The 20413-nt window shown below is 40.5% G+C and overlaps 2 protein-coding genes across 2 annotated transcripts; both read left to right on the top strand.

Annotated features, from left to right (window-relative positions):
- The first annotated feature begins 3287 nt into the window (after positions 1–3287).
- Positions 3288–8329, top strand: unm_hu7912 (un-named hu7912). The gene has a single exon (XM_053421442.1). It carries the CDS (start codon positions 3288–3290, stop codon positions 6495–6497), a length of 3210 nt encoding a protein of 1069 aa, XP_053277417.1. The 3' UTR covers positions 6498–8329.
- Positions 8330–17340: 9011 nt separating this feature from the next.
- Positions 17341–18865, top strand: LOC128438838 (eukaryotic translation initiation factor 4 gamma 3). Its single transcript, XM_053421573.1, has 4 exons — positions 17341–17514; positions 17822–17898; positions 18019–18162; positions 18632–18865. Exons 2-4 carry the CDS (start codon positions 17868–17870, stop codon positions 18727–18729), a joined length of 273 nt encoding a protein of 90 aa, XP_053277548.1. The 5' UTR covers positions 17341–17514; positions 17822–17867; the 3' UTR covers positions 18730–18865.
- Positions 18866–20413: the final 1548 nt, after the last annotated feature.

Here is a 20413-nt window from a genome sequence, read left to right as displayed (position 1 = left end):
GAGATGAACGGAGACACCGCAGTGCTGCTCCGGCTGTGAACACCCACCCAACCCCAGCCCCGGCCTCCTCCTCCTCCTCCTCCTCCTCCAGCGCCCCCTCCTCACATAAACACGAACAACCACGCCTCCAGAGGCACGCGCACAGACGCAGGCTCGGACACACCTCCTCCTTGCTCCCCATCACACACACTCACAAACACACGCACACTCTCTCAAAGACACAAGCGCGCGCGAGAGCATCGCTGGGTGACACAGACAACATGTAAAAGCAGCGTGAAGGACGTGCGCTCGGCTCCGGGAGGCTCACAGCAGGTGCGCCAGGACTGAGGCTGCAGCCCGCGGGGAGAGCAGGCTGCTGCTGCCGCTGCTTCTTCACCACCCCCATGTCCCCCGCATCCGACGACACGGTAAGGCCCCGCATTCACTTCTTAGATCCAACATGCACAAACTTAGCCCAAGTCATTCCCACCGGGCTCCCTGGTCACGATCGGCGGCCCCTGTTCCCCTGCTCAACCCGCCGCCTCCGTCTGTCCTTTCCGCGGAAAACGATGCCACTGAAAGGCATCGGGTCAGCCTCAGAGAGGATGGAGGGCCGTCCTGCGCCGCGGCACCAAAATAACAGAAGGGTGCAAAGAACTGCATCACATTTGCTATTCTCTGGAAATCCCTGCAAGATAGAGCCCCCCCCAAGTTGTTCTACTTGCAGTTTTTCACCCAAGTGACCATGAGCCCAATATTCATTAACCTGCTCGTAACCATAACCACCGTATGGCACCACGAAGATGCTGCAGCCATTCAATCTGGTTATTTAACAGATTTTTTTTTCCCAGCCTGAGATTTTTCCCTCAGTATGCAACTAAGAGGAGTGTTTCATGGTTTCTTTGCTGTGTGCTGTAGCCATGGAGACAGTATGTGGCATGCTGTGCTAGAAAGTGTAGTGCCCCCCCCCCCCCCCCCCCCCCCCACCATGGAAACAGCCTCAGACCATGAAGACGAACAGAGGGAGGAATGTGTTGAGTTATAGTCTTGTACCATCTTGTCTTGACCTTCAATTAAAAACAAACAAGAAAAAAACAATCTGTTGTGTTCCTTTAGTTTCAGGTCAGTGATCCGAGTGATTAAACATTAAGAGGAAATGTCTTAATATTTCTTCAGGGAGTTAGAAGTGTGTCTGTGGTCATCCTCTGTAATGATGACCTAAGAGTAGATAGACCTATTTAATTTTCTTACATTTTATCAATCTCGTGTAGTATTTGCCGTATAATTCCTTGTAGAGTCCTTATGTAGAGCTATTTGTACTCTATCATCGCAAATCCATTAATATCTACTTTTACAATATTGTCTCGCTACACTTGGAGAGCTGATGGCTATTATTCATACCCATTAATGTAGTCAGAGTGGTTCTCTTGTTTGAGGCAGATGGATTGTGGTAGTGAACTCCTCACATCCTTCACCTCATCGGCTCTATTTTTCATACTGAAAGAAGAAGTCCTGTCATCCCGCTGACACCTCCTCTCATTCATTTAAACCTCGAAAGATTGAAAGATGGAACTGATGGATTGAAGTAACTGACTTTTCCTATGTGGTTTAAATATCATTTCCACCGTCATCACTAATTGTATATTAATAATGCAACGCTTTATGCTGTATGGGAATAAATGACACAGAACTATTTCCAGATTATTTTTGTATCAATAACACATGAGGGACCATCGTCCCAACATTGACAGAACAACTGATAATGAAATATATTCAACCAGAATGGCAGACTTGTAAGAAAGCAGCGGTTTTCACAGGCTTTCAGAAGCTTTGGCTTAAAGAGCTTTAAAATGCTTAAACTTCATTGGATTTACTTTAATAATTCAAAGTTGTTGAGTTTTACATACCAAATTATTTGTATTAAATGTTAGGCTGAAACCCTCGCACACTAAGATGAGTATAATAGTTTTTACTATGTAGAAGTATAATAGCAAGGTTTTCATGAAATATGCATTAAATACTGAGTATATAATCATTATCATAGATTTATCAAAAAAGTATTTTTTTAGATACATGATAAAATAAATAGAATCATTTTAATGCAGCTATAACTGTTTGTTTTTGTTTATTAAGTGCAGCCAAATTATGTACCCGCACGTACTCTACATTATGTCCAGGAACAGGAAATTCTAACAAACCAAGCAAAGCAGTGAATAACAGAAAAGGTTTGTTCGTCATGTTGGTCGTGTGTGAACAGACGTGAACCTGGTGTGTTGTGGAGACATGACAGAGAGATGGCTGGTCAGTCCTCTCTCATCACGACGAACAGATGGTAGCTCAGGGGTGGCTTGTAGGCAAGTGCCAACAAGAAAGCCCATGTGTATGACACATAAAAATCCATTGTTGAAATAAAATACATGATATTCTTTATATAACTAATAACATCGTCTGCATTTTTTTTTTATCTCAGAGAGAACTTGTTGAGAAGATGTGAAAAATTTAAACTTTAGAGGACAAAATGTTTTGTTGTGCTGCATATTTTTTAAACGTTCGACTCTGTAATAATCCTCCAATGAAAATCAAACAATTCTTTCACATCAACTTTGTCTACATCAAAGCTCACTAATATATAATTATAGATAACTTATCTAATGGTATCCCAATATTTGCTGCAGTAATAAAGAAAAATCTAAAATAATCATGTCTACAACCATGTTTAGTAATTAATCTATGAATCAAGTTAAGTTAAAAAGTTAGATTCCTTAGTAAACAGCAGTTTGGTGTGTTATAGTGTATGTTAAATTTGATATTTTTTTAATTAAAAGATTTGTATCTGATTTTAGTATAGAATATATTAATTATAAATAAAGACTATCAATCAGCCAGCTTTGTTCGAGGTTTTACATGCTGCCACCTCAAATATGTTGTATTAACTCAAGGTTTTAAGAGAATTACTGGTTGTCAAGTTGGTAAGATATTGTGTTGGGGCTATTGGCAAGGAATCCATCTTGGTTTGAAAATAAGTATTTAAATCCATGAATTTTTTACAGGGTCATATTTACAGGAATCAGACTTAAACAGATATAGTTGTCTATATTTGCTTGTAATGTGACTGTACTGAAATGATTTCAGCACATGATTTGAATCACAGACTAAGTAGATATGTCCTTTGTACAACTTATTGTCTTTTTTCATGAAACTTTGCTTGATGCCCATACATTGCATTCAGTTGTTTTTGTTTTATCTCTTCCCACAGACTTGGTTGATCTTGAATGACGCCTAATGGAGACCACTGAAGTTACTTTAAGATGACACGGACACATCCCCCTGATATACTGGCATCGACTTTGTATCTGGACATTAATTCAAATCCTATCAACGACCACTCTTTTTCTCTCCACTCCTCCCAGCAATGTGACTTGAAAATGATAGACAAACCAGAAATCATTAACAAAAGACACTGCCGTAGCTTTGATTTCATTGAGTCACTGGATGATCCACAGTCTTTTTCATCCTCAATGGAGTACCCGTACAAGAGGGCTGAGCATCAGACATTAAACAAAGATGTCATGTGGAATGGACTTGATCAACAGGGACATCTTCGCTTTTCGTCTCCCGATCTGTTCAATACCAGGCAGTTCCAGCAGCAGAACAGCCATGAGAAAAACAGCCATCTTACATGGTCGGACTCTAAAAAGAGAACAAGATCTAAAAGTGCTCCAAGGGTGAAGACAACCCTAACTCCTGTGCCCATCTCAGTGTCTCCTCCAGGAGCCAGGAAGGGCAGGGAAGCACCTCAGGCTGCATCAGATACCTTGAGGACTTCTGAAACACCAAGAGAATCCTACACATCAAACAGGGCTTTTTTGAATGAGGTGCATCCTATCAAACTTCAGCCTCACTCTCCCCTCTATGTGTCAGACTGTTTTGAGGAGGAGAAACCCGAAAAACCAGCTGTAACTCCTCACGTCAGGTGCCGTGTGGACATTAAACCAGATGCTTCTGTACTGCAGCACACATCTAGGCAGGTGCCTAATGTACGGACTGAGCACCTTTGGCAGAGATACTCCCAGGCTAGTAGCAGTCGAGGTTTGTATGTACCACGGCACATTGTCTCCTCGCCAACACCCACACCAAGCGAATGCTATAGTGGAGATTTTAGACAAGGTTACCACTACACCACCAGCATGTCTCCCATCTCCTACCAGCATCTAGACACGCACAGAATGCCGTCACCAACACCACCATATCTGAGTCAAGAGCAAAGAGCTTACTCAAATCCGAACATACCCACCAAGTTTTTCTACACAGAGGACCCTGTTCGGTATCCAGGCCATCCCTATTCTAGAGCACAGTTTCAGGATGATCGCTCTAGTTTAACCAGCCATGGTAGTACAATGACATGTCAGTATGATCCAAGGACTAGATTGGTGCATACCCTTCCAGTCAGGCCATATTACACAGAGCGCCTGTCCAACAGAGAGCCAGCACACTCTGCATATAGTAGGCCTTACTCCACGAGTGAGGCAGGGTCCTACTTTTCTCAAACTCCATTGTCAAGATCTTACTATGGAGAGGACAGCCAGTTCAATCCATACCATCTGAGTAGCTCGAGGTTGTACTATCCCAAACAGTTCAGCTCTCCTGAGGAGCAGTACTTTCCCTCAAGGCCATATCATACGGAGGGTCGTCAACGCCCACGAATGTCCCAGGCTTTTTCAGATGACTGGTATCGCTCAAGTATATCTGGTTATTCTAACCGGTCTTCTCTGCACACACCACCAAGTGTAAGACAAGACCCCAGTGTACCCCCCTGGTTTACTAGCAGCTATGTAGATACAAGTAGACTAGGAGCGGAGGTCAAAAACCATTCCAAGTCTTGGGACAATATTCTATATCCACGGCAAGACAGAGAGCAGTCTGTACCTCGTGGACGAAGCTATGAGAATCTGTTTTACCAAGCAAAGCATGGAGCATCCACTGATGTTACATCTCAACCTGTTATACTTAACCTCTCCAGTTCGCCAAGACGTTACGCTGCACTCTCACTATCCGAAAACTCGTTAGAGAGGGGCTCAAGCAGTCCGTGGAGGAATATCAAGAGTGGGAACTGGTTTGTAACGCCTGAGATTACCATAACAGACAATGACATCTCTGCAGCCAACAGCAAGCGACGTGATGTGCACTCTGTTCGTTGGGATATGTCGGATGCTGAAAAGACCTCATCTTCGAGAATACTGCAGCAGAAGCAGCCGTCCACCACACCAGACATAACCAAAGACAGGAAACACAACAACTTCTCCCTGCAGCAGAGTCTAGAACAGCTGGACGAACTACTAGCAGATTTGGTTGTTGATTACAAACCACCAACTTGCAGAAAATCCAGTGTAGACCTTTTGGACCAGCTAAAACAACTCATTACGGTAGATGATGACAAAGACATAGAATCTTCTGGACTTGAAAGCTTAGGCTGTCTGAACACACAGCAGTCCTCTAAATCAAGCCCTGACACAATCAAAGACCCCGATAGTGGGTGCGATGCTTTACAAAGGAGTGCAGAAGAATGTTCTCCAGACCACAGCACAGATGACGATGACACTATGGTGTGTGCTAACAAGAAATGCAACCGGATCGAGACTATGTTCAATGCTTGCTTGTACTACAAGTCATGTCACAGTTGCTACACCTTCTATTGCTCACGAAACTGCCGCAGGGACAACTGGGAGACCCATAAGGAAACTTGCCTATATGGCCGTGTCAGCAGTGTGTGCCGACACATTCTTAAGTTCTGCAGAGAGAGCTCAGATATCCACAAAGCCTTCTCTCGTGTGGCTAAAGCTGGCTACCTCTCCAGAGGGAGAGGCGTCCTCTTTCTGGGTTTTGCTAATCCAGACACAGCTGATAACTTCCTGCAAGTGGGGCTTGAAAGCCTCCTCATGTCTCCCACATACTTGTCTCTCAGAGAGCTGGATGGATTCAAGGACAACCTTGGTGAATACTGCAAGGAACTGCAGCAGGCAGGGAATGACTATGACCCCAATGAATGTTTCCTTCTGAATGTATCCATAGCTGTTGGTGAACTAGTGCCTAATAGACCTTCACCAAGAGTCCAAGCACCAACAGTTCGAAAATATGCAAAGGTGTCCTTGGCCTCCTCAAGTCCTGACAAAAAGATAATTAAGAAGGACAGTGAAATGGAAACACTCATCCTCACTCCACCTCCAGGCACACCAGATATTGACAAGGAGGGGGAGGCAGGGAGAAAAGCCAGAGAGGTTTGCTTTGTCAACATCCAGCGTGAGCTCAGGACCAGGGGAGTCTTCCTTCGTCACGAGTATCCCAAGATCTATAATCAGCTGTGTGAGTTTGTGGAGAGCAACAAAAGGTTCACTCCTACCACGATTTACCCAATAGACAGGAGAACAGGGAAACAGTTTATGTGCATGATCATGGCTGCATCTGAGCCAAGAACACTGGACTGGTTGGGTACCCCTCATCTCTTGGATGATATAATATAATATATCACTGAATAGTAATGGTAATGATGTCAGTACACAGTATGCACATACTGTAAATACAAGGTGTTAGCAAATTGAGCACTGATACAGAAATATGTGTGTATATGTGAGGAATATCTCCTCTCTCTCGCTCTTTCTTTTTCTCTCTATTGCCACGAAAACCCTAACACTCATAGCCACACACATATACACTATAAAAGTTTCCCTATATTGTTTTTGGCTTGTTTTTATCCTGTTGCACTCAGAAGAGTTAATAGCCTGCATGTAGATTAGGCACAAAAACAGTTATCCAGGTGTTTACGGTGTGAATATGTTTGATCTGTGCAGTTTCTGCGGACTTAGTATGAAGCACATCATATTTATGAAGTACACATCTCATTGCCTCCACATTATAGTGGACACCGCCAGGTCTCATGTTGTAACTGTCACCCACTTTTGATTTTGTTTGACTAATGTTATAGCAGAAATTTATATTATACCTTGTTGGTTGTAAGATTACAACTTTTTATTAGTATTTAAGTATTGTTTCCTAAGTATACTGTAGTTGTGTGGGTATTTGTTATTATTGCTATGTTAGTTATTATTTGATAATTTGACAAAGACGTACAATCAAACAGTTTTTTCCACCTCATTTATACTTTTTGTTGGGTCTTACTTCATCCTGTGATAAGACTTGATGTCATCCTTTTATTAATTGCTTTGTTTGAAAGTGGCCTTCAGACGGGAAAAAAAAGCATTTGACACGAAGCAATGTATAGATTTATCTATTTCTAAAGGCTTGACAGCTCTTGACTTATGTTGATTGAATTACCATTGTAAAAGAAGAATTATTTTGCTCAAAGCATGTTATTTATATCAAGTATTTTAATATTTATATTGCTAATAGTTAATTGTTTCATGTTAATGAGATACAAATTGATGCTATGACATGTAAGAGGTATATAATATATATTGAGTATTAGATCATTTGGACATCATGACCTTGAGACCTTATTGTAACTAATATCGCAGTATGTTCTTAAACAATATGCAATAAAAGAGCAACCTTAACATCTATATAGTAAACCCTATTTTAATATTAATATTGAGTAATTCCTTGGAGCCAAGAGCTGCAAAGACTTTGTTTGCACTAAAACATAAATTATGAAACGAGAATGTTCCTAACATAGCTGCACCACTGAACCCAGATGATATGCTTGCTTCCTTTGCCATTGTTGACTAATCTAAGGTTGCTCTTTTACTCGGTTATATACATATATCTTTGTGCAAGACCTTCCACAAGTTTCTATTTTGTGATGTTTATAACCTATATATAAATATATAATAAATGGAATTTAATGAGTGACCTTGTGGCTTTGCTTTTCTCCACCAGAGTAATCCCTATCCAGTTTCTTAACAGGAGGTTAAAATAATCTTCCAATCGGCATGACAGACTTGCACATTGACATCGGTTATAAATCGTTTTTGCTCTTCACTGGGGTATTAGATCTATCTCTGCTTAGTGACACTGAAGGACTGGCCTGTTCAATGTGGAAATACCCCGTCCTTCATGTATTCAGAAATAATCTACTTTGTTGGTCTTTCTTTACTGTAAATGATCTTCTCTTTATTTTGATATAATGACTGCCGGTGATAGCACAAGAGTGCATGATATGGATAAGAAAACATTTTGTTTGCATAGTGCATATAATACCTATTTACACTCATTACATTTTACAGTACATACAGGTCTAAGATAAGAATGGGGGACGAGGTGTAGAGCATACTATTATTGTTCATGTTTTTAATAATATGTGGCAACTGATGTTTCAACCAGCGACTGTACATTTGCATTGGTAATCTGCTCTGATGAAGATATGCTGTCTGTCAAAATATTAGTTTTTGCTTAATAAAATCTCTAATTATAACCTCATCCTCAAATTTCTCGTTGTTTTCTCTGAGACTGAAATGTTGAGATTCCCTCATCCGTTTCATGGTGTGAATCTTCTGTTGTGTTGCTTGCTAAAGGGTTGCCTCATTCTTCCATGTTATTAGACCACCACCTAGTGGAATAATGCATAAATTATGTGAAACATAAAATTAGCTTTTTTTGTTCAGTCGTACATAACATTACATTACATTATAGGTCTGCAATCTGCAATCTACTGTCTATTAAACTTTCCTTTCAAAATATCAAATTGAAGGTTAATGGCATTTTGTTTTACCTGTTATTCAGTCATACTAAGTATTAAGTGCAGTGCCAGGGAAGGAAGTTCAGGTAAAAGTATTGCAACTGCAGTGTTGTTTGTGAATTACTTTAGATCAAGATATACAGTGCACCTTCATGAAAGAGTTTGCTCTAATCCAGCAATAACGTTTCTTTCCATCACCAAGTGTTTTCTCATCAGCATTTTACACATCATCATATTATCATTTTGTCAGACTGTTGACCTCAAAGGCTGCAGGGTTTATTATTTTTTTAAACGCTCAAACAGTTTCACACACACACACCCACACCGACACCCACAAATACAAAACAAGAATAATTCACAACTGATATGATGTAGAAACAAATAAGATGTAAAATCCAGAGAGGTGAGCAGATTTTGTGCTTTTCTGTATTCCACCCATGGGTTCCACCATGCCATGTGGGCCCCTGCTCCGCTTTATGTAAGAAGCATTTATTGTTGGTCAGTTTAGAGTGGTTTGCTGCCAAATGTCTGAATTCTCAATATAAGTGCGTGAGGGTATATGAGGCCCGGAGTTACTAGAATAGTCATCAGTTATTTTATGCATATTCAAGTGGGATTAGTACGTCAGGATTTATCTTTAAAAATAGCTTTAAATTAAATATTCAGTGCCAATGATTGTCAAACAGAATCCAGATGTTCAGATATATACAGAATTTGGATACAAAAATATACCAAAATTGTCTATTTAAAAAAAAATATGGAACATGCTGCTATATGACCATCAAGACAAAAATTTGTTATTTCAAGTTTTTTTTAAACGTGGTGACAGAAATTATCGTAAGTACTTGAAACAGATCATTAGACATGTTTTGCAAACAATAAATAAAGCATTGACCCCCTATCTTCATCCGTTTGTGTGTCAATTAGCAGGATAACAAAAAAACTAATGGGTATCACCATGACATTTGGTGGAAGTAAGAGTCAGGGAATAGCGCATCCAATCTTTTGCGATTTGGAAACAGGGGGACATCTTTTTTTTTTTTAATGTGTGCAATCGGGTGCAGATCCAAATAAAATCTGGATTTGGTGAATTTAAATGGGGTTTCAAAGGGAACTGTTAACAGTGAAAGTGCTAATAAAAGCAGATATTATTCAGTAAAGTATGACTTAAAGCGTTTTTGAGCAGACAGTACACAACTGCGGCCAAGCCAGCCGACACTCGTGTCTCTGTGGTCAAATCAGCCGACACAGAAATTCTACTGCGCGCATATACTGACATTTATGGTAAACGCATCCAAAGAGTTTTTTCAAAATAAACTGTTGACATGGAGCATTTACAAAATGCATAATCGAAAAGGAAATGGATTGGATTATATTCACAAGAAGTATATATCGTCTCACGTGTCATTTTATGAATAGCATTTTAACTGTATCAATTTAGAGATTTTACAAAATAAAAGTCACACATTTTTAACTTCAAGTAGCTAATTTCTGGATATTTCAAAGTACTGCAAACACAGTTTGATCAATAATTCCAGAGGGAGACTGATATGCCTGTGTTCAGGATCTCTCAAATTATCAATGTACTGAATATCAAACATATTTACTGTAGAGATTCTTCAAAGTAAAGTGCAACATTTCACTGTATAATAGATCATTTCAGGATATTTCAAAGTTCTATAAAAACACTCTGCTCAATAAGTTCAGAGAGAGACTGATCGGCCTGTGTTCAGGACCTCTCTGACTACCTACATACTGAATATCAAACATTTTTACTGTATAGATTAAGAGATTTTTCAAAATAAAGTCCAACATTTTCACTGTGGAATAGATAATTTAAGGATACTTCAAAGTACTGTAAAAACACTTTGCTTATAAGTTCAGAGAGAGACTGATATGCCTGTGTTCATGACTTCTCTGACTACCTAAATACTGAATATTAAAAAATTATACTGTATAGATTAAGATATTTTTCAAAGTAAAATCCAACATTTCAAATGTGGAATATATAATTTCTGAATATTTCAAAGTTCTATAAAAACACTTTGCTCAATAAGTTCAGAGAGAGACAGATATGCCTGTGTTTAGGACCTCTCTGACTACCTACATACTGAATATCAAACATTTTTACTGTATAGATTAGGAGATTTTTGAAAGTAAAATCCAACATTTCAAATGTGTAATAAATAATTTTAATATTTCAAAGTACCAGATGTAATGGGGCACTTTCAGATGTGCCCCACGAAATCTGTCCAGCAACTCGACTCCAACTCCTAGCCTGTTGCCTGCTCGGCTTCACCTGAGCTAATAGGCTAACAGGCTAACACGACCTGAGACTGTGGACAGGTTTCACTCACATATCAGATGAATAATACGGTTTGATCTTCGGTTTGTTCTCCTGACAGAGAAGCTAGAGACGTCTGCGCTCCCGTTTCTGTGGTAAGTCAAGTTTAGCATTGTGTTAGTAGTGATGAGCAGGTACCTGTACATGGCTTGTTACTTTAGCTCCGCTAGCCTGCAGGCGATGCTAACGGGACCGTACGGAGTTATTGACCCGACATGAACCGACATGAGCGGGGAAAAGCGTTAGAGTTGATGGAGTTGAGGATGAGTGTGTTTGGAGAGTAAGCTCCACCACGTAAGATATCTAATGGTATGGAAAGTTGTTTCACTCGCCAACCCATTTGACTTGACTACGTTACACAGATTATTATTCTGCAGAAACGGATTTACCGTGATCAACTGAAACGTGAGTTTTTAAGTCACATCTGCATTTTAAGAGCAGCTGTTTAAAGTAGCATTACGTCTCCTAAAGCTCTTTATTCAGAGTATTGATGTTGACGTTGATGTGAAGCTATGTGTCTGTCTAATCTTTTTACATTTTATTTTAATGCTGTATTATAGGCAACATCTTTGTGTCGCGCTTAGCGCTAAAGGATGTGAATTATATATTTAAAATAGGATTTCTGCTCCCTGCTGGCACTCAAAATGCAGCCAGTATATCTTACTGGTCTATATAGGCCTACTGCTTATAATTATCAGCTACCTCTATTTTTGTGACGGTGTCATGACGTCATACAAAATTGCCCCACCAGAAATCTCAGGCTAAAATCGCCACTGACCATAATAATACCTTTTTTATGTGTGTAGCACTTTTAACACACACAGATAGATAGAACTTACTTAGAAGTATAAATAAAGCTGATGTAGAGTCCACATCATATTCATGTCCATTAAATTGCACACACTCATAGATGTCGGCCCTTTCATCAACTTCCACGAATTATCCCCTGAGAAAACACTAAGACTGGCAAAAAAACGAATATATATAACCAGAAGGTTACCAGTCCAATTCCAGTCCTCCCCATATGCATGTCTATTTGTCCTTGGGCAAGGTGCTAAATCCCCAAATTTGCACCTTCTCATCTTAAAAGTGCTGCATGTTGATGTATGAATTGTAGAATAGCAAAAACGGTTCTGAAGCACTTTGAGAGGCCATCAAGACTAGAAAACAACTATATAGATACAGACCATAAAGGAAATGATCATAAATATGTTGTGTCATTGTTGGGGTTCAATTAAAAGATAAATTATATTATATATAATTTGACTGTGTATGTGATGCAGGTACCCAGGCATGCTGGTCCTCCTTACACTAATCACGACATCACAAAGGGACACCCTAATTTGGCGGGCACCCCGCCTGGTTATGCCCACTCCCCAGCGCTCTCTCAGGTATCAATACCCACATCTTCCCTATATTGCTACCCTTAGGGCTGATAGACAGGCGGAGGGGTGAGTTAATCATGTGTCCGCCGTCATCCTCTCTGCATATTCATCCTCTATCTGTCAGTTTGTCTCCTTTGTTTGTTTGACCTGTGTTCAGTCTGGGCGACACTTCATTACTATAACTTAGTGTTTCCTAATAGACTCAATTCATATATATATATTTTCCTGTTTGTCATTCTCTCTTTTAATATTTCTAAACGCAGTAATCTGTGTACATGACTGTTGTTTTATCAAATTAAGATTACAATCTAAAAAATTGGGTCAAATTCTAGAACAACTTCTGAATACTGCTGCATCAACATACATCTCCTGTATATTCTATTCTACTCTGTACGAGGTCATGATGTAGCTCAACCTCAAATCAGATCACATTGGTCTGTTAAACACACTGTAAGGCTTCAAAGGGAAAGAGGTTTGAAACAAAAGCATCAACATTATTAACTTAACATTTTGAAGCATTGCCACTTCATCGTTAGACCTAAACTCTTTGTGTTGAAGCTCTTTAAAAAAAGAAAATTGTAAATAAAGGAGATGTGGGTGTGAAATCCTGAATCCCATCAGGGTTGAGAGCAGAAGCTCTTGGTTGAATTTAAACAAGATCTCAAATCCGTAGATGGTAGAGGTTTGGTTAGTTTAAAGGCAACTGTTTTCTCTGCTTGTAACCACAATGGCATCCATATATGATGCAGGCTGGATGGGGAAATAACAAAATACAGAGGACCAGCTGGTAAATTGAGGCTAGCCATTTAGGGAAAGGGTTACAATCTCAATTAGTTGGGAAATATGTTTTGTGTTAGAGTTAGTACTTTTAAACCTTTACATCATACGTATGTCTACATATTTAAACCCTTGTCATGGGTCATTTCTTCCCTAAGAAATCTTGGCTTCCATAGATACAATATGTTCAACGCACCACGGTTTACATTTGGACATTATGAACTTGAACATGTGCATAATGTCTCCTTGTAAAGTGTGACTTGTATAGAATAAATGAAAAGTGAGAGATTGCAGCACAGCTCCTGGTTTGTGTTTAACAAGCCGTCTCCCTCTGTCCATCGCTTCTCTTCACAGTCTCCATACAACCCTGGACAAAATGCTGGCTCCCCCCCTCAAGTGTCCTCTCCCCAGACACAGCCAATACATGCACAGCCATAGAGTCGCCCGGTGAGTGTCCCTCCGGTGTTTCATTTACAGCTCACCCACCTCAGACAACCAGCTGTTGTGATTGTTATGATTACCGTTGTTGAGATTTGGGACTTTGTCCGTAATTTGAGGGTTTCTGTGCTGGCTGTAGATATTTTATATGTTATAAGTTATAGATTTGATTTGTAATGTAAATCTGATATAGCTCGATCAGTGTAGTCTACGTTAAGATGGGTAGTAACACATGAAGACCTTTGGTGCAAAATCTCCCAAAGCAACAAGCTGTTCCAACTAGGGATGGGCATAATTAATCGACGATCGATTAATTGATCATTAAGAATTTCGTCGATGAAATAATTTTTTCATCGAGAAATACGCTAATTACACATTTGACCACGGGGGGCAGTGTTTGAAAAAAACGCCACAGTCCTACTCAGTTACCTGCGACTGATTGTGAGTTACCGTGTAGTTCAATTTCCAAAGTAAACATGAAGAGGTCACGGCGAAGTGTTGCATGGGACCATTTTGAGTTAAAAAATGACTTGGTCCACTGCCAACACTGCGAAGCTATCCCAGAGACTGGGGGAGACGAGGAGCCTGCGTTGTCTGACACGGACGAGGGGAGCGCAAACACCGGAGCCACGGCCAGGCTAGCCAAGTTAGCACGGAGCTACCTGTGTATCAGGTCGACGTCAGGCCCCTCAGAGCGGGTTTTTCGGCGGCTTGACTCGGCTGCGTTCGCGTCTGACCCCAGAGGATGTTAACATGCTCATCTTTCTTAACAAAAATCCGTAGGCTGGTGCTGAAGTTGTATGTGAGTTACTGGTTACTTTTATGAAGCTTTCTCGACTCGGTACCTTGTTTGATAGTTTTGAGTTACATTTGGCAAAACCTGTCAGACCTAAGTATTATATATTTGTAGTTGTTGTTTAACATTATGTTTTTTTAATTTTATTTTGGAGGGGAAAAAAACGAGGGTCAGTTGTGTTTAGTAGCACCGGCTTCTAGCTGTCTGCTCCGCTGCTTAAGATTACGGCAGCGCATATTTTGTTCATCTTGTAATAAAGATCTCAATGAGGAAACACGCTTTGTTTTTCACTGCATTTTAATGTAGCTTATAAATAGTTAATTCGTCATTAACTCTCCCGACGATCGACGAAGACAATTTAATCGAACGCCCATCCCTAGTTCCAACATTCTATGTTTAATTACACCTAATATTGATTGGTTCCTTCCAATCAAGAGAGCAAGACTAACCAGACCTGAGTCAGTGTATTCACTTATGCAGGAAGACTTGTTTTAAACCTGTTGTGTTAGTCACTTATTGACAATTTGGAATTCTAAACATTGTCCAAGGGCTGGGTGATATATCAAGAATTATCACGATAAATGTCACATCAGCTTTATATGAAGATTTTTGCTCCTGAGTGATGTCTATGTCATTAAAGTCCTTTTCCTTTTCCTTTGTTGAACTGTATTTTCAAGCAACTGCCTCCATCAATCATTTATCTCAGTGTCACTCTGGACCTCTCCTCACACCCAACCAGTTTGCTACGGGCCCTCGACCGACCCACATTCAGGTATTTTACCCAACTGTAAATTCCCTCCTGCTTCTGTTCTTTCACCATCATCATCATTTCAGTTTGCTGATATGATGATGCCAAATCTCCCAAAGCAACAAGCATAGTAAGAAGAATCCAAATATGATATTTTCTTAGTTGATTTGCTCATATTTCTACATTGGAATCACAAAACAATGACAAACAATTACCATGAGTAAACTGGTCGTGTTCCACGGAAACTTAAGCCGTTGTCAGACGTGACCTCCGGTTAAAATCGGAAGAATTGGCTACAGAATTCCAACATTTCAAATCAATTCAACAATATACATAATGATTTTTATGATGAGTTTAATATTGTAAAAATGTATCAAAACAAGAGAAGTTGAATGTAGAAGATTTTGTGAAATCAGCAATGACCTCTGAGTAGAAACTGAGCACGATCAATGTGAAAAGTAGTGAGGCAGATGGTCTGTGCTGAATCTGGAGGCTGTTTTGAAAACTCCTTCTCGGTCGAACATCGGCAGCTTTGTAATTAAGATAAAGTGGTGAGTTCGTTCTTCATGCTGTGACAAGTTCGTCTCGTGTTCATGTTTACAAAATAGAACGTATGGTATGGATGCAGTAATGTGGCTGGTTGATTAACATTGGTCTTGCAGAATTCAGAAAGTGCTTTGGAAAGAAGCTTAGTTCTCCCTCTGCTGGACATTTTGAGAACATGGAAGAGTGGAAATCTTAACCTGTAGATTTCAGTCTAAACCTTTAGACTTTTCCTTTCATTTTTTCTACTATTTTCATCTGTAGTTTTTATTGCTGGAAATGTGACAAGTGATCATAATCGCTTCTCTTTTTGCAGCCTCAAATGGACGAGAACACATATTTGGGCCCCCCGACTCAAGTCACATGGGTGAAGGGCTACAGTGGAGGAGCCGAGGACAGTGACTCAGGTGAGGTCACACCACATGACTTTTAAAGCTGTCGGATCACTGTGCAGTTCACACTACATGACCTGCTGTCTTGTAGCTGTGTAGAGTTTTTGATGACAGGGTGTCACACACTTCACAATGTTTCGACTCTTCCGCTCTGTTTAGCTGTAGTTGTCACTGATTCATCTAAGATATTAAGCCTGTTAGAAATCCGGGAGTCTGATAGTCTTAGATATCTATTACATTTTACGAGACATTCCTTCATTATGTTCTTAAAAAGGTTTTAATTTAAATTGAAGAAACCCTGATATAAAACAGTAACTTACAGCATATCCTGTATACCGAGTCAGGTGAAGCATCTTCCTCTAAATGACTGAACCGTGACTCTGATCATCCACAATTGTTATTTTTCACTTATCTCTCTTGTAACGTTTCATCTCTGGAACAGAACTATCACTCACAGCGTGCCTCAACCGCTTCTCAGCACTGCAGTCCAGCCCCTCACCCCCACCCTCCACCACTCTGGAAAGGTATGAGATGACAACGCTGTCTGATTTGAAGGATCCTGTTGGTGTTAGGTTTCTCTGAAACATGAGGTGAGTGTCTCTCTGATTCTGATATTTATCTCTCCTGTTAGCAGGATATTTATAACTCTAATTAACTAGTTTCCATTGACTTAAAAATAAATTAGTTTTGTTATTAGGGTTTTGTTTCACTTCTGTTTAGGTCAGTGATAATAATTTGCAGTAGGTTCCAAATTGGGTGAAAAGCCGCTGATCTCTGAGACTCCATCAACGTCATCAGTGGTCAACGAGGACCAATCAGAGCCAGAGCTCAGCAGCGTCCCAGAGCCTGGTGAGACGCACGTCGCTGCACAGCACCGGACAGACAGGACGATAATACTGACACATTCACTCTCTGCCATTCATCACACTGTTGTGACTGTGGTTGTTTATTTGCATCGACAGTGAAACCTGAGCCTGTTGTCCAGACGATAGAGAAACCTGCTCAGTCTGAGAAAGTGATCTTGAGGAAGTCCACGTCCTTCGTCGAGGAGTTCTGGCACATTAACAATTCGAAGGTGCTGAGATCCAGTCAACTGATAACAGATTTTTTCATTTCTATTTCATAGAATAAACCCTCTTAAAGGGAAGAATCAAAGTATAAGTTTTGAACATACGTCTTTGTTTTCTAATGAATTAACTTTCTAATGTTTTTTTATTGTTTCCACGCCGTCCTTCTCTTCTATACTTCCCCACCATATCAATGTTTTCTCCACTTGAACAGAAACACCAGTGTCTTCAGTCGGACACCTGCAGCTCTGAGGCGAGTCTGTCCGAAGGAAGCTGGTCTCCCGGGGAGCTGAGACAACAGATGGTGAGACTCCTAGGACATGGCCAGTGACGAGAAGATCTTCAACTGTGTGAAGGTACGAAAAGTGACATCAACCAGTCTCTGCAAGTTAGTGGTAAAAATCCTGAAGTGCAGACGGAGTGGGGCTGAGTTACACCTCGTTGTAAAGTAACGGAATAAACGTATATTTCGGACCTTGAGGCTAATGTTGGTCCACGACTGTTGATAAGATCCACCTGTGCTCCAAAATGTTACGGTTTCCTCCCTGGGTCCACAAACGTTCATGGAAATCACTTCAGTAGTTTTTGATGAATCCTGCTGAATAACTGACTAAACAAATGAAAACATACTCCTCCTCACCTCCTCTGTTCTCCGTTTCTCAGGAGAAGCTGGATAGATCTCAGGTGAGCTCGTAACCTGAGGGATCTGATGACGGCTGTGTGTTATGCAGCAGTGAAAGGTAAGCTCTCCACCAGCCAGAGCAGAGACTCCTCTGCTCTGCTCAAATCGCACCGCTGATTACAATATGTACTCTCTGCCGAGCGAATGAATTTACTCTGCCTCCTGCTTCACTGTGCAGAAAACACCAACTGCAGAGTGCACGCGGCCCTCCTTCTGAAGAGATTGCCTGTAATACTCGAGTACCGTAACTCAGAGAGGGAGCAACAGATGCAAGCTCTTCAAGAACTTCAGGCGCTGATCGTCACCCTCGATCGGCCTCCGAGTAAGTTCTGCATCAGAGTTCACTCCAAATAAAACTCACACATGATCCTTTTTCTTTGTTTCTTAAGAATAAACTGTAACAAGTTCTCAGTTGTGATCAAATCATTGTAACAGATCAATCTCACAAGGTCCAGTTGGTAGCTTCCCTGGAGCTTTGCTTCTTGTCACATGATGCTCATCAGCAGAAGAACTTCGCCTTGTTATATGGAATTGTAGATTTTCATATTCCCGTTCATTTTTTAAGCACTTTAAGGACATTTGGAACAATTTGGATTGACTCCAGTTCACTTTTGCAAAACACAATGCCGTCTTCAGTAATTTCTAATCCATCAATTTTTGTTTCCTGTCTATATACAAATCGCATTAATTGAATTGATAAGAATAGGAATTGGTCTCAGTTCACAGAAAAATGGGATTTATTTCTGTTTCGTCACAGCTGAAACGATGACTGACATGTATTTGTTCTCCAGACCTCCCCCGGATTTTCTTCCACTGTATGTACGACAAGGACGTCAGTTCCAAGGACGCGTTCTGCAAGTCGGGGACGAGCAAAGACCCGCCCGATTAGCTGGGTTATAGCATGGCCCATAAGACCGTCACGGCCTTCTTCACCTGGCTGCGTGAGGCCGAGACCCAAGATAATTGACGAGGGGATACCCCCGGGGGACATGGTGTAGTAGAACTACGTCCTTAAAGCAGGACGACATGTTTACGCCTGTAATTTTTTTCTTTCTTCTTTTTCTTTTTTCTTACTTTTCTTTTGCAAAAACATTAAGGACAATAAAAAGTTCTTAAAAAATGCTCGTTCTCATGATTTGTTCTTTCCATGGTTTGGTGCTTATAGGGGATACGACTCAGTGTATGTGTGTGTGTCACTGTGTGATGAACTGAGATCTGGTTTGGTCTGTTTAGTCAGCGAAGCCCAAACAATCAAACAGCACCGTGTCGTTGAAAGTATCTCAGCAGCTTGGCACCTCATATGTTTCTTATTTGTACCATCTTTTGTATGTGTGTATCTAGGTTGTGTGTTAATGAAGCTATGACATGTTGTCCGGCATAATGTGGTCACGTGACCACCAGATCACCCAAAACACACCCATTGTGAACATGGATACCGGAGACGTATTGGTTAACTGATGATTCAATTTATTGGCAATTCCACTGTCACTGGAAAACATGAGTCATTGAGTTCAGTCTCTTCATCGATGCAGAGTCCACATCGTGATGCATCTAAGAATCTAGACATTTCCAGACCTCTAGTGTGGAACGTGGTGAAACTGAACCCTTTCAGGACCCTGAAAACAAAACAAAACTTATGAAAAACAAAACTTGCTCTGCCAGAGTGTCTCTTTTGGATCAATTTGCTGGTCCCAAGCCCAGATAAAGGAGGAGGGTTGGACGTAGAGCTAGCAATGCCGCCCCACTTAACAGCCTTTTGATTAAATTTGATATTCTAACATTTAACAATACAACAGGAGAAAATGGATTTATGAGAAGTGATGGTGTATTTCAATCGCAAGATAAAAAAACAAAACAATAATCAACAGAAGAAAACGGAAGCGTATTGCATTCACTTGAAAAAGTGCAATACGCTTCCGTAGAAGAAAGCTCATTTTTAGGTCTAAACATATTTAAGGTGTTTTTTAGCCAATAGCTACTTTCCTTACTGAGGAGTTGGCAACACTGCTCCGTTGCCGTCCCCTTTCTCGGCGGTTTGGATGCGTTTACCATAAGTGTCAGTATATGAGTGCAGTAGAATTTCAGTGTCGGCTGATTTGACCATAGAGATGCGAGTGTCGGCTGGCTTGACCGCAGTACTACACAAGCACTCCAGATAACATGGACGACACCATCACGCCCCCTGGGGGTTTGCACTACTCTCATCCTATCCACCGTGGGCCTTATGTTTACTATGTGTATTATATATTGAGTGCTTAAAATGTTGTGTACTTATCTGGTCTTTTTTTGCATACGTATATGTTCCTTCTGATAGTAAAATGTCTATTTCCTGTAAATATGGCAGAATTGAATAGAATAAAGTTTACTTTGACAAAACCCCAAAGTGTGAGGTTTTCCATTGAAAACTACTGCATGATTTGAGACCAGAAAAAACGTATGTAATTATTATTATCGTTATTATTACAGAAATAATATTACTGATTATTTACGACAGATTTTCGGGCCTGTTTTCGACAACGTGAAATACGATGAAATGTCCCTTTAACGCAGCGGTCGCGCATGCGTGTGGCTCG

This window comes from Pleuronectes platessa, chromosome 4, assembly GCF_947347685.1.
Source record: "Pleuronectes platessa chromosome 4, fPlePla1.1, whole genome shotgun sequence".
Lineage (NCBI taxonomy): Eukaryota > Metazoa > Chordata > Actinopteri > Pleuronectiformes > Pleuronectidae > Pleuronectes > Pleuronectes platessa.
Note: the sequence above shows the minus strand (reverse complement) of the source record. Positions and strands in the feature narration are given on the sequence as shown.